This window comes from Microcaecilia unicolor, chromosome 2 (genome assembly GCF_901765095.1).
Source record: "Microcaecilia unicolor chromosome 2, aMicUni1.1, whole genome shotgun sequence".
NCBI lineage: Eukaryota > Metazoa > Chordata > Amphibia > Gymnophiona > Siphonopidae > Microcaecilia > Microcaecilia unicolor.
The window spans coordinates 332,531,352-332,544,366 of NC_044032.1; the positions used below are offsets into that span (position 1 = coordinate 332,531,352).

The 13,015-nt window shown below is 43.0% G+C and overlaps 1 protein-coding gene across 1 annotated transcript; it reads right to left on the reverse strand.

The window, feature by feature from the left end:
- Nucleotides 1-7,994: 7,994 nt before the first annotated feature.
- Nucleotides 7,995-9,761, reverse strand: CCIN (calicin). Its single transcript, XM_030192094.1, has one exon. The coding sequence runs from the start codon at nucleotides 9,759-9,761 to the stop codon at nucleotides 7,995-7,997; it is 1,767 nt and encodes a 588-aa protein (XP_030047954.1).
- Between the last annotated feature and the right edge of the window lie 3,254 nt (nucleotides 9,762-13,015).

Genomic DNA, 13,015 nt, shown 5'->3' on the forward strand with positions numbered 1-13,015 from the left:
TGCGCTGTGCCTGTGTGTCTTTGGCCCTGGGAGTAGTCGGCTTGGGCATTTCAGAGACTGTTATTGACCTGTTTGCCCTGGGAGCATTCGGCTCGGGCGTTCCAGAGACTGTTACTGACCTGCTTACCTTGGGAGCATCCAGTTCGGGCGTTTCAGAGACTGTTAATGGCCTGCTTGCCTTGGGATCACTCGGCTTGGATGCCTCAGTGACTGTCTTTCTCCTGCGCTATTTTTTATGCCTCCAGTGAGCAGAATTATCCGCTCAAGTTCCCTACCCACGGTGTGGGTCCATAGAGACTACTTTAAGTTCTTTTGCTTCACGTCTGCTCATCTCCTGCTGCTGAGTTTGTCGCAGAGGTCCCGCGGCTTACAGGAGAGTCTGCCAGTGGTCTCGCCACATCTAGCTAAGTGCCCTTTGCTTTCTGTTGTCCTGCCGGGGTGGGCCTTTGCTTAGTCCCTTGTGCTCTTATCCTTCTTTTGCCTTATGTTCCGTTTTTGCTTTAGCTAGCGTTAGGAAGTGCAGTTAGACTGTTTATTGTTTCCTCTCATTTTCTTTGAGCCATTTGTTTGCTTTTTGACTTGTGTTTCTTTTGCTGCCAATAAAGCTATCTTAGTTCACCTCCACTTGCAATCCAGTCCAGTTCTTTGGAATACTCTTGAATCTTTCAGGACTCCGTCTACCCAGAGGTGGTTGAGTGATTCTCACGCAGCCGTCTCTGGGCCAAGGGCTCACAAATGTCACACTCTGCTTCTACCGAAGCTTCCTCCACATCTCCTCTGTCTTGGTGCTAGAGCCCTGATGTTGTGATCAGCCTTTCACTGTTCAGCACACTTCTCTGCATCTGCACTGAATAGTGAATTAGATATTTACCATCATTTTAAATATGCTGGGTGCTCAAGGCTTTGCTCAGTTAGTTTGTGCACAAACCCCTTTCTGTATCATGTGCCCGCAAAATCTGAGTGCACTTTATTGCATGGTTCCTCAGTCATTTTAATCTGATGGTGAGGGAGTGGATGGTATAGGAAAGAGCACTCCCTCACTATTGATACAGTTCAGACACCTTTGTAGTCTGCCGAGGCGAAGGCTGAAGCTGAGCAAGATTCAGAGGGGTGGGGCTCAGGCCAGAAGGGTGTTAAATTCCCTGAGCTAAAACAATTCAAGGAGGCCCCGACACAGAGGTTTCCAGGAAAGAGGCCCTGGGAGGAGAGAAGCTGCCCTGGATTGTGAGTCTCTATAGTATGTGTGTAGAAGCTACCCGACCTAAAACAAGGTAGGATATGCTTTAAGCTTCATAAGGACACTGTTCTTGAGGTCTGGTGGGAGGCAGACCCATGTGGTAAAACCTAGCAAGTGGATATGTATACATGTACGTACTGTGGGGTTAAATCTAGTAGTTTACAAGCTTATGTAAAGGTCGCTTCTGAACCTAAGAAAGACTTTATTCTTTAGTTTGCTGCACTGTGAAGAAACAGGACTCAGTAGTTGTTAATAAAGGAGTTTGTTTCACTTCCCTCCTTCTTCTGGCAGTATATTTAAGAAGGCCTCCTGCCCCAACTCGGTTCACGCAAGCACACTGATATATAATATGTGAAACTGCTGACATCATCTCATCCCAGTCCTTGTATATCATCTACATAGAGCCAGGAGACGATTCTGCTCACATACACTTCAACAACTGCTCTACATATATATTAAAAGGAAGAGGGGATAAGATGGATCCCTATGGTAGCCTGGAAAGCAACACAGTCTGCTCAGGCAGTTGCTGTTCCACATGAATACTCTGTTGCACACTATCAAGCTATGAGACAAGCTATGAAAAAACGACCCCCTACTCCAAAACCACTTTAATGATCAATTATTATGCCATGTTGGACTGTATCCAAAGCTGCTGAGATATTTAGCCCCAGCAAGAAAAAAGCACCAGCCCTGTATGCATTTCAAAATGATTGAGGGTGCCAAACATAATACAAATTGTCCCTCCCTGGACACAGAGAAGAAGCTTGCTCAAGATTGAGAATGCTCAGCACCCACTGGCACTCACAAAGTTGGTTCCTATGTGTTTTGGACCATATTTTTTTTAATAAATCTGATGTGCCAGTTGATAGGCAGAAAGCATAGCCCCATGTAATACTTTCTTTCCAAAGTGGTCTAGTAGCTATGTATCCTTCCAGGAGGAGTATTGGGAAACACCCTATACTTCTTAGCCTACCTCATAGGGAGAAGTGCTGTAACAGATTGAAGAGCAGGAATGTTGGATTTATGCGCTATAGTGAATATTGAACATGGAGTGTTTATCCCTGAAGTAGATCTATTTGAAACATGATGTCATGTTGGATATATTGTGTATATATAAGATAAGTACATGTATACTGGGTAAAAATTATGCTTTAAATAGACTTTGCTATTGGACGAGAATAATGTATACTTTGGTGCTTGATTTACAAAAAGTGGAATATCAAGTATATGTAACTAACTAAAGAAAGAAAGAAGAGGATTATAATAGGACTTACAGTATATGAAGAAACTGTTTTGCTAATCTATTAAAGGACCGATGACGACAGTGGAGTGGTAGATACAATTCTGTAGAACTTTCTGTCAAGATTGTTCTTTCCACATTTGAAGGTCCATAGTCATCTCTAAATATTTTGTAGTGGAGATCTGTTTTGATGATATAAGCTGAGTGTTTTTTCTCCTGTTGCTCTATTGAATTTTTTTTGGATGGGACTTTGAAAATAGGCACAGCATAAGTGACAAGGGCAATTCTATAACTGGGTGCCCTCATTTAAATGCCCTTTATGTGTGTAAAGCTACAGAATACTAGCACTTATGCGTGTAAGTGCAAGCTTACCTGCGATAGTGTCAGCAGGACACCTACGTGCTACTCTGTAACATTGCACATAAGTGGCATAGCTTGTAAATGCAAGGGGACATAAACGTGAGCTCTTATTTACATGTCTAACTTACAGAAAACTTTGTTACGTATATTTCTGTCACATGTATGCGACTGCATTTATGCCAGGTCTATGGCTGGTATAACTGTGGGTAGTTAAATAGTAGGTGTGCTGATACCAGGGTTACACTAATATTCTACAACTGAATGTGGGCACCCAAATGCAGTTACAGAATAGGCACTCACCTCGGGTCCTCGGGGCACCTAAATGTAGGCACCAAGTTATAGAATCTCCCCCTTTGTGCCTTGTTAGCCTAGGACCCTGTTATACAATTGTCCGTGTAGGAGGTAATTTTATAAAAATATTTCATGCAAGTTTACATGTGAAATATATCTCATAACATTTTGTGAGTGTATATGCACATACAAGTATGAGTACTTGTATACAATCCAATGTAGGCTTTCCCCAAGTATATAGTTTTGGTGGACTAGGGGTAGTACTGTGATACATGTGCATGCTTTATAAAAGATCCATGTATATGCAGATAGTTCATGCACACATTTACACCTGCCACAGGCTGAGGGCTTCCCTCTCCCAAAAGCTGTAAACACAAGTAGTAGCCACCCAGGATCATACAATTTTCACCACTGTAGTGAAAACTTAACCCCTAAAACTTAACCCCCCCCCCCCCAAAATCTAGCAATAACACCTTAAGTGATATTCTCTGTACATTGAGGAATAATTTAGAGGGTTAGCACAGCAGCCCGAGAGCCATGGAAACCAGGGTTCAAATCCTACTGATATTTCTTGTTACCTTGGGCAAGTCATTGCACTTTCCATTACTTCAGGTACAAACATAGGGCCTCATTTACTAATGTGTGTTAACTTGCTACCACACATTAATTCAAGTTAAGTGCACAGTTACAAAGTGGGCCTCATTGATAACAATGAGACTTGTGTTACTTAACACATGTTAACATGCATCAATGCATTTGGTAAATGAGGCTCTTAGATTGTAAGCACTTTGTAGACGGGGAAATACCTATTGCGAATGTAACTTGCCTGGATCTACCAATGAAAAGGCATGAGCTAAATATAAATTAATAAAATAATTTCCATTCATAAATAGCATTTTACTTATGGGAATGGGGAGTGAATATCCCCACCCTTAGTGTGGATAAGAGTACCTATGGCATAAAAAAAGTAGCACTATAGTGTTAGATTGGTGGAAGTAATGTATTTGCATGGCTTGCATTTTCAAAACCCTATCAGGCTTATTTTTGAAAGAGAAGGGCACCCATCTTTTGACACAAATCGGGAGATGGGCGTCCTTCTCCCAGGGTCACCTAAATCGGCATAATCGAAAGCCGATTTTGGGCGTCCCCAACTGCTCTCCGTCGTGGGGATGACCAAAGTTCCCGGGGGCGTGTCGGAGGCGTAGCAAGGTGGGACTTGGCCGTGCCTAACACATGGGCGTCCTCGACCCATAATGGAAAAAAGAAGGGCGTCCCTGACGAGCACTTGGCTGACTTTACTTGGTCCCTTTTTACCTTACGACCAAGCCTCAAAAAGGTGCCCGAACTGACCAGATGACCACCGAAGCGAATCTGGGATGACCTCCCCTTACTCCCCCACAATGGTCACTAACCCCCTCCCACCCTCAAAAAACAGCTTTAAAAATATTTTGTGCCAGCCTCAAATGTCATACTCAGGTCCCTCGCAGCATGCTGTATGCAGGTCCGTGGCGCAGTTTTGTGGGTGCAGTGCACTTCAGGCAGGCGGACCTAGGCCCATCCCCCCCCACCTATTACACTTGTGGTGGTAAATGTGAGCCCTTCAAAACCCACCAGAAACCCACTGTACCCACATCTAGGTGCCCCCCTTCACCCCTAAGAGCTATGGTACTGGTGTACAGTTGTGGGTAGTGGGTTTTGGGGGGCTCAGCAAACAAGGTAAGGGAGCTATGCACTTGGGAGCAATTTGTGAAGTCCACTGCAGTGACCCCTAGGGTGCCCGGTTGATGTCCTGGCATGTCAGGGGGACCAGTGCACTACGAATGCTGGTTCCTCCCACGACGAAATGGCTAGGATTTGGTCGTTTCTGAGATGGGCGTCCTCGGTTTCCATTATCGCCAAAAATCAGAAACGACCAAGTCTAAGGACGACTATCTCTAAGGTCGACCTAAATTTCAGGATTTGGGCGTCCCCGACTGTATTATCGAAATGAAAGATGGACACCCATCTTGTTTCGATAATACGGGTTTCCCCGCCCCATTACGGGGCCGTCCTGCGAGGACGTCCCCAGGAAAACTTGGACGTCCCTTTCGATTATGCCCCTCTATGTATACTTTCTGTGGGTACATTCGTATCTGCTCAAAAGTGTGCACCAAGGTTTGGAACACATTCCCATGACTGGATGCAAACCAAGTATGAAATATGGGTATTACCCTCTAAAAGGGCAATTCTATAATTTATATATGCACATTTACATGCCTCATGGGCATATACATGTTTAGAATACTAGCACTTATGCATTTAAGTGTATACATACCCACAAAGGTGCCAGCAGAACACCTAAGCACTACTGTGTAATGGCACGCCTAAACTAGTGTGCCTACGTACAGTGGTGGAAATAAGTATTTGATCCCTTGCTGATTTTGTAAGTTTGCCCACTGACAAAGACATGAGCAGCCCATAATTGAAGGGTAGGTTATTGGTAACAGTGAGAGATAGCACATCACAAATTAAATCCGGAAAATCACATTGTGGAAAGTATATGAATTTATTTGCATTCTGCAGAGGGAAATAAGTATTTGATCCCCCACCAACCAGTAAGAGATCTGGCCCCTACAGACCAGGTAGATGCTCCAAATCAACTCGTTACCTGCATGACAGACAGCTGTCGGCAATGGTCACCTGTATGAAAGACACCTGTCCACAGACTCAGTGAATCAGTCAGACTCTAACCTCTACAAAATGGCCAAGAGCAAGGAGCTGTCTAAGGATGTCAGGGACAAGATCATACACCTGCACAAGGCTGGAATGGGCTACAAAACCATCAGTAAGACGCTGGGCGAGAAGGAGACAACTGTTGGTGCCATAGTAAGAAAATGGAAGAAGTACAAAATGACTGTCAATCGACAAAGATCTGGGGCTCCACGCAAAATCTCACCTCGTGGGGTATCCTTGATCATGAGGAAGGTTAGAAATCAGCCTACAACTACAAGGGGGGAACTTGTCAATGATCTCAAGGCAGCTGGGACCACTGTCACCACGAAAACCATTGGTAACACATTACGACATAACGGATTGCAATCCTGCAGTGCCCGCAAGGTCCCCCTGCTCCGGAAGGCACATGTGACGGCCCGTCTGAAGTTTGCCAGTGAACACCTGGATGATGCCGAGAGTGATTGGGAGAAGGTGCTGTGGTCAGATGAGACAAAAATTGAGCTCTTTGGCATGAACTCAACTCGCCGTGTTTGGAGGAAGAGAAATGCTGCCTATGACCCAAAGAACACCGTCCCCACTGTCAAGCATGGAGGTGGAAATGTTATGTTTTGGGGGTGTTTCTCTGCTAAGGGCACAGGACTACTTCACCGCATCAATGGGAGAATGGATGGGGCCATGTACCGTACAATTCTGAGTGACAACCTCCTTCCCTCCGCCAGGGCCTTAAAAATGGGTCGTGGCTGGGTCTTCCAGCACGACAATGACCCAAAACATACAGCCAAGGCAACAAAGGAGTGGCTCAGGAAGAAGCACATTAGGGTCATGGAGTGGCCTAGCCAGTCACCAGACCTTAATCCCATTGAAAACTTATGGAGGGAGCTGAAGCTGCGAGTTGCCAAGCGACAGCCCAGAACTCTTAATGATTTAGAGATGATCTGCAAAGAGGAGTGGACCAAAATTCCTCCTGACATGTGTGCAAACCTCATCATCAACTACAGAAGACGTCTGACCGCTGTGCTTGCCAACAAGGGTTTTGCCACCAAGTATTAGGTCTTGTTTGCCAGAGGGATTAAATACTTATTTCCCTCTGCAGAATGCAAATAAATTCATATACTTTCCACAATGTGATTTTCCGGATTTAATTTGTGATGTGCTATCTCTCACTGTTACCAATAACCTACCCTTCAATTATGGGCTGCTCATGTCTTTGTCAGTGGGCAAACTTACAAAATCAGCAAGGGATCAAATACTTATTTCCACCACTGTATATAGTGTGTAAATGCAAGGGACCATACATATGGGCAGAATACAGATGGGACATAGGTGGTGCTCCCACTTATGTGCATCCCTGATGCATTTAGTAGCCGACATTTCAACAAGCTCTATGGCTGGAGTAACTGTGGGCACCTAAATGTAAGGCACACCAATACTAGTTTATGCTAGTATTCTATAACGAAATCTGGGCACTTAAATGTTAGGCACATGGATACCAGATTACACTAGTATTTTATAGTGGAACCTGGGTGCTTAGGTGTTGTTATATAATAGGCTTCTACCCCTTGGGGCATCTAAATGGAAGTGTTCAGTTGTAGAATTGCCCCCCCCCCCCCCCCAAAAAAAAAAATGTATTCCTGGTGTCATGTGCTTGTAAGATGAAGAAACTCACTACATTTGGTATCCAAATATAAAAGCCTCTTGTCCTTTGGAAGCATCAGTGAAACTTCCCTTGCCTTGGGCAAAATATCAGAATAAATTTGAAGTCAATTGCTTTGCAGAGGGGATGAAGAGGAGTGGAAGAAGTGGAATCCTGTTATCATTTCACTGTTTTGTACAATGTTATATACTTTACAGCTCTGACCATAGGAGCCAACTTTTCAAAATTATTGGGGGTGCTAAGCCCAATGGAAATGACTCCTCCCTGGACACATACAAGGAATTTTCTCAATATTGGGGGTGCTTAAGCAACCACAGCACCCACAGAGTCGGCTCCAATGGCTCTGACTGACGATAGGTTTCTATAGCTTACAAAAAATTTAGCGTTTAAACACTGCAGATTATTTAGTAGTCAGAGGGCCTTGGTGTGCATTGTATTCTGAAGAAATAAATTCAGTTCTTTTGTTTTAATGGTTAATTTGTTTTACTCTTTGTTTCAAATTAATTAGATTCACCCTTACGTAGAAACTTGCTTGGTATTTGAGCTAAACAACATGCTGCACAGTCTAAAGCTTCTGGAGGTTCAGCCAAGACCTTCCATTCCCCTGTCTTTTGGTTGAACATGCAGGCATTTTCATTGATAGTATAGAGTTTGTCATGTTTATCATCCATAGAAATTACTCCTCCACATACAAATACTTTGCCGTCACCAATAGAGCATACTGCATGACATACATCTAACTTGCAGTTATTTGGCAGCAGGGGCACAGTTTTCATTGATTTGTTTGCTTTAATCTTCTGAAGGTTTATCTCCAAGCTCTGTTTGTGACTTTGCACGCTGAGTACATTTTCATTTTGAAAAGAAATAAGAGGTCTGTGTTTAAATTGAATGGGGAAGGTCATGCACTGTACAACTTCTCCAATGCTAGTGTCAAAACAGTCTACCACTCCTACTCTTGAGATAATTCCCTTCACTATACACCTCCCGGTCACTATATAGATAGTTTTACCTCCTTTAGTAATCACCTCAGCACCATCCATGGGCACACTCATTTTTCCAGCAAAAGTCCACTTCTCCTTTCTTTCATCATATCTGTATATATTATTGGTGTATTTTCTTGGTGCTGTGCTTCCCCCTACAGTATACACCACTCCACCACAAGCCACCATTGTGTGAAACACTAAACCCATGGGAAGATCGGGTAGTTTGGTCCAAGAATTCCCATCAATATCATATCGGCATGCTGTCCTCAGTCCTGTGATCTGCTCAGAAGCACCACCTGATACATACAGATACTTCCCCACTGAGGTTGCACTGAGTGCTGCTGCCTTATATGGCATCTTTGTTAGTTTTAGCCATGTATTTTCTTTAATAACATAAGCAAAAAGCCCATCACTGAACTTGCCATCTGACTTCTGTCCCCCAAGCACCACCACTACATCCACCAGAGCCCCTTTCCTTTGGTACAGTACTAGATTGTAAGGTGCATCTTGCTTTCTGTCATTTAGGATATATTCAATCTGTGACATCAATCTTGCATTCCTTTTAATAAGTGCCTCTTTACTACTTAAAGCGATTAGGGTCTGGTTAGAGATTCCAGACAATTTAATAAATGAGAAAAGGTTATCAAAGTATTTCTCTCTGTCATCTAAGTTGAACTTCACCCACTGCAATAGGGTAAGCAAGACCTGATCCTCATTTCTAACGTGCAGATCATCATCCTTGATAAGTGTGGCAAAGATTTTGTGAGGACATTCTAGAAGCTCCCGGGTGCCAGCAAGATAATGGAAGCCATCCTTGACACAATTATATGCCTGATCTTCAACTTCCTTCATATTATAGGCGTCAGCCATGGTTAGATAACGCAAGCAGTTTCCTTTACTCAGGGACTTGAGGAGAAAGTCCGTGCAATAAGTTCTGAGGTCCAATAATGTAAAAAACTTGGAACCCCATGCCAGATCCTCCACATTCTGCTCAGAAAGCATTACCTTTCCTGTGTACAGGTATTCTAGCAGTTGGTCCATTGTTGCAGGAGTCATGTACCCCTCATCCATGGTGATGGAGAGCTCATCAGTGGGCTTCAGATCACTGCTAGTTATCAGATCTTTCACATAGGGGCTCACAGCTGCCAGTACACCCCGGTGTGCAAAGAAAGCTTGCTTGCCCACATGCACCACCAGATTACAGCATTCCTGTCGCTTCCGCTGATTATTCAGACACTGCAGCATGTTATTTCCATAGTTCTTCTCAATGAACTCCAGCTTCATCCTGCAGCTTAGACCAGCAGAAACAATCTATTAATACTTTGCTGTCATGCTGGGTGTTAACACAAGTATATCATGATTGTCTATTGGGTTATCAAGCCTCATAAAAGGCCACAGTTGAATTATGTAAAATGGAGGATGTGGCAGTTATTTTCACAAATTAAAAAAGGATCTCATGAGGAAATATGCTGATCTGATGAACAGGACTGAGAAGTGCAGACTGGTAAGACAATGCTGTACTTTGGATGAATGCCCTAATAGATAATAACACCAGTCTGGAAATGAATAATGCCTATATGTACATAAGAAAATAAACTGACTTTACTATAAGAGCTGGGGAAACCACATAGATAAATACACCCTAATAAACAAATACATCTTTCTTTCTTCCTCTTGCCTCATCCCAAGAACAATGGTAGATTTCCCCTGTGTAACTGTAAGAAACTCTCCCAGCTGATTGCAGCTAGAATGCACAATTTGAGTTTCGTATATTTTAAACATCTGAATATGTGGTATTGCTGGAAGGATCTGGGACTGGTTTTACTCATTTCCTATCTCACTAGATGTTGTGTGTGCACTGAAGGAGGGAGTACGGAAAGAGCTTAGTTCAGGAAATCCACAAGGCTCTACCTTTTCTCCTCTCCTTTTTGATATATATATAAAATGCCTATTTGTAGGGTTCTTTCTGACTTAGGAGTACAATATAAATATAAATTGAATGAAGTACAATTCTTCTTTCCTGCTAATGAAAACCCAGGTGATACTCTGGATTTTTTGCGGGTTTGTATGCAAGCAAATGACTTCTTATAGAATATCTACTAGTGGAAAAGTACGCGCCATGTTTAATGACTTGGACTAGGCATGAGCATTTAACTATTAATAGGACTGGTGTAAATGATTACTCCTTAAATGTATGTGTGTTTTCTGGACCTTGTGCTAATATTTATAAAGTACTCTTTATAGAATTGCCCCTTCAGGTAAAATGTTTTATTTTTATCTGAAACTTGTGTTCCATTATGCAGCCAATATTATGGCATTGTCTCCCATTTTCTTTGTATCAGGAAACTGATTACCTGATATTTCAAAGAATACTAAAGACCTTAGTCAACTTTTCAAATTATGGATTAGTTAAGGAGTAATTTTAAAAAGGGATGCGTATTTGTAGGTATAAAACCCCAGATTCTAAATATGGTGACTAAAGTTGTGTGCGTAAAAACTGTATGTGCAACTTAATTGTCTAACAAGCCAATCAGCTCCAATAATTGGCCTATAACAAGCAATTATTGGCACTAATTAGAATTTACGCATGCAACTTTCTAAGAGTATTCTGTAAAGTGGTGCGCGTAAATTCTAATGTGCGGATTTTAAAAGGGGGTGTGGCCATGGGAGAGGCCTGGACGGGTCATGGGCATTCCTAGAAACTACGTGCACAGTTATAGAATACGCCCAATCCATGCCTAAGTTAGGCATGGGCATTTACACCACGTTTTACTTGGTGTAAATAGTTGTGCCTAAACTTAGTCGCGGGTCTGGGTGCTACACATATTCTATTTGGTTTATAGAATAGTGCTAAGTGTGTTTTTTGTCTGTCCAAAGTGCATGCATAATCCAGGGTTATATTATTCAGTAATGTGCGAGTAACTGCAACCAGCATAAAGGATGTGCATAGGTGGTTGGTGACTCATGTTTGGGGAGGCTAAAGTAGGGTGGGGCTGGGGGCGGGGCTAATGCTGGGTGGGATGTGGTATGGTAGGAAAAATTTAAATCTTTGGGTTAGCAGCATGGGCGTAGTTTGACTGTTTCATTTGGGGGGCAAAGGATGGGGCGGGGCATATTAGCATATTCATTTGCATATATCATACATATTCATTATGGCTATTCCCAAAAAAGCCAGCTCTTTCTCCCTTCCTTCCTCCTTACCCAGCACTCCCTCTTCCTCTCCAGTAGCATTTCCCCACTCCCTTTCCCATACCATGCCAGTGTTGACCTTAGAAATGCATAGTCTCTATATGTAGATCCTTCAAGAGGTAGTGTGTCATGATTTAGGCCCTAAAACCCTTTCTGATGTTTTGGTGCCACCTCAGTAAGGCTAATACACAATCTCTCCACTGCAAAACACTATACACAAACTTCTGCAAAAACACACTCAAAACCTTACCAAACCATAACAGCACTAATTCCAAGGTCAGGATGAGCTACAACCTTATGCGTGGAATGGCAGCACTGTAATTACACCGGGCTCTAAAACACCAATATACTACCTAGTGAAAAAACCAAAACAAAAAGGGCTGCAAATACTACACGCTAGCAGAATACTGCACCTTGATCACACATGAAAAACACATGACACAAGGAACTAAAAATAAAAAAATATGAAGGCAAAATACTGAACTGGAAAGTTACCTCAAGAAGTCAGACTCGGCATGCAGCAATACTAGAGGAATTGAAACTTACATGCAAAATATCACAGATGCACATTTCCAAAAGATGACATATTCCAATTAATAAATTCTGAATAGACGGTTAGATGGTTAGACGGATAGGGGTTAGACGGTTTCCTAAAGAACAAGTCCATAAACTGCTACTAAATGGACTTGGGAAAAATCTACAATTCCAGGAATAACATGTATAGAATGTTTGTACGTTTGAGAAGCTCGCCAGGTGCCCTTGACCTGGATTGGCCGCCGTCTTGGACAGGATGCTGGGCTCGATGGACCCTTGGTCTTTTCCCAGTGTGGCATTACTTATGTACTTTTTTCTACTTTTGTTGTCTGAGCATTTAGTTTTTCTGTTCGTTTTGGTCCCAGTGTCTTCTGTTTTATGCAGTGTCTTCTTTCCATTTGATATTTTTTCTCTCACTATGTTCACCATCCTCCTGTGTCCTTATGCATCCTGCCTACCATCTGTAGTCCTGTCCCTATCCTTCCTCCAGTTTCAAAGTGTTCAGATCCAGCCCTTAAATTCAACAGTTTCCCCTCCATCCATATCCAGCATTTCTCCTCACTCCCTTCCCCTCCATCCGTGTACATCTCCTTCCTTTGTCTTTCTGTCCCTTCATCCTTATCCAACATTTCTCCTCTCTTCCCTGCCATCCACTCCATCCATGTCCAGCAGTTCTCTTCTCTTCCCTCCATCCATGTGCATCTCCTTCCTGTCTTTCCTCTCCTCCATCCATCCATGTCCAGCAACTCTCCATTCTCCCCTGCCCTCTCCTCCATTCATATCCAGCAAATTTCCTCTCTCTCCTGCCCCCGCCA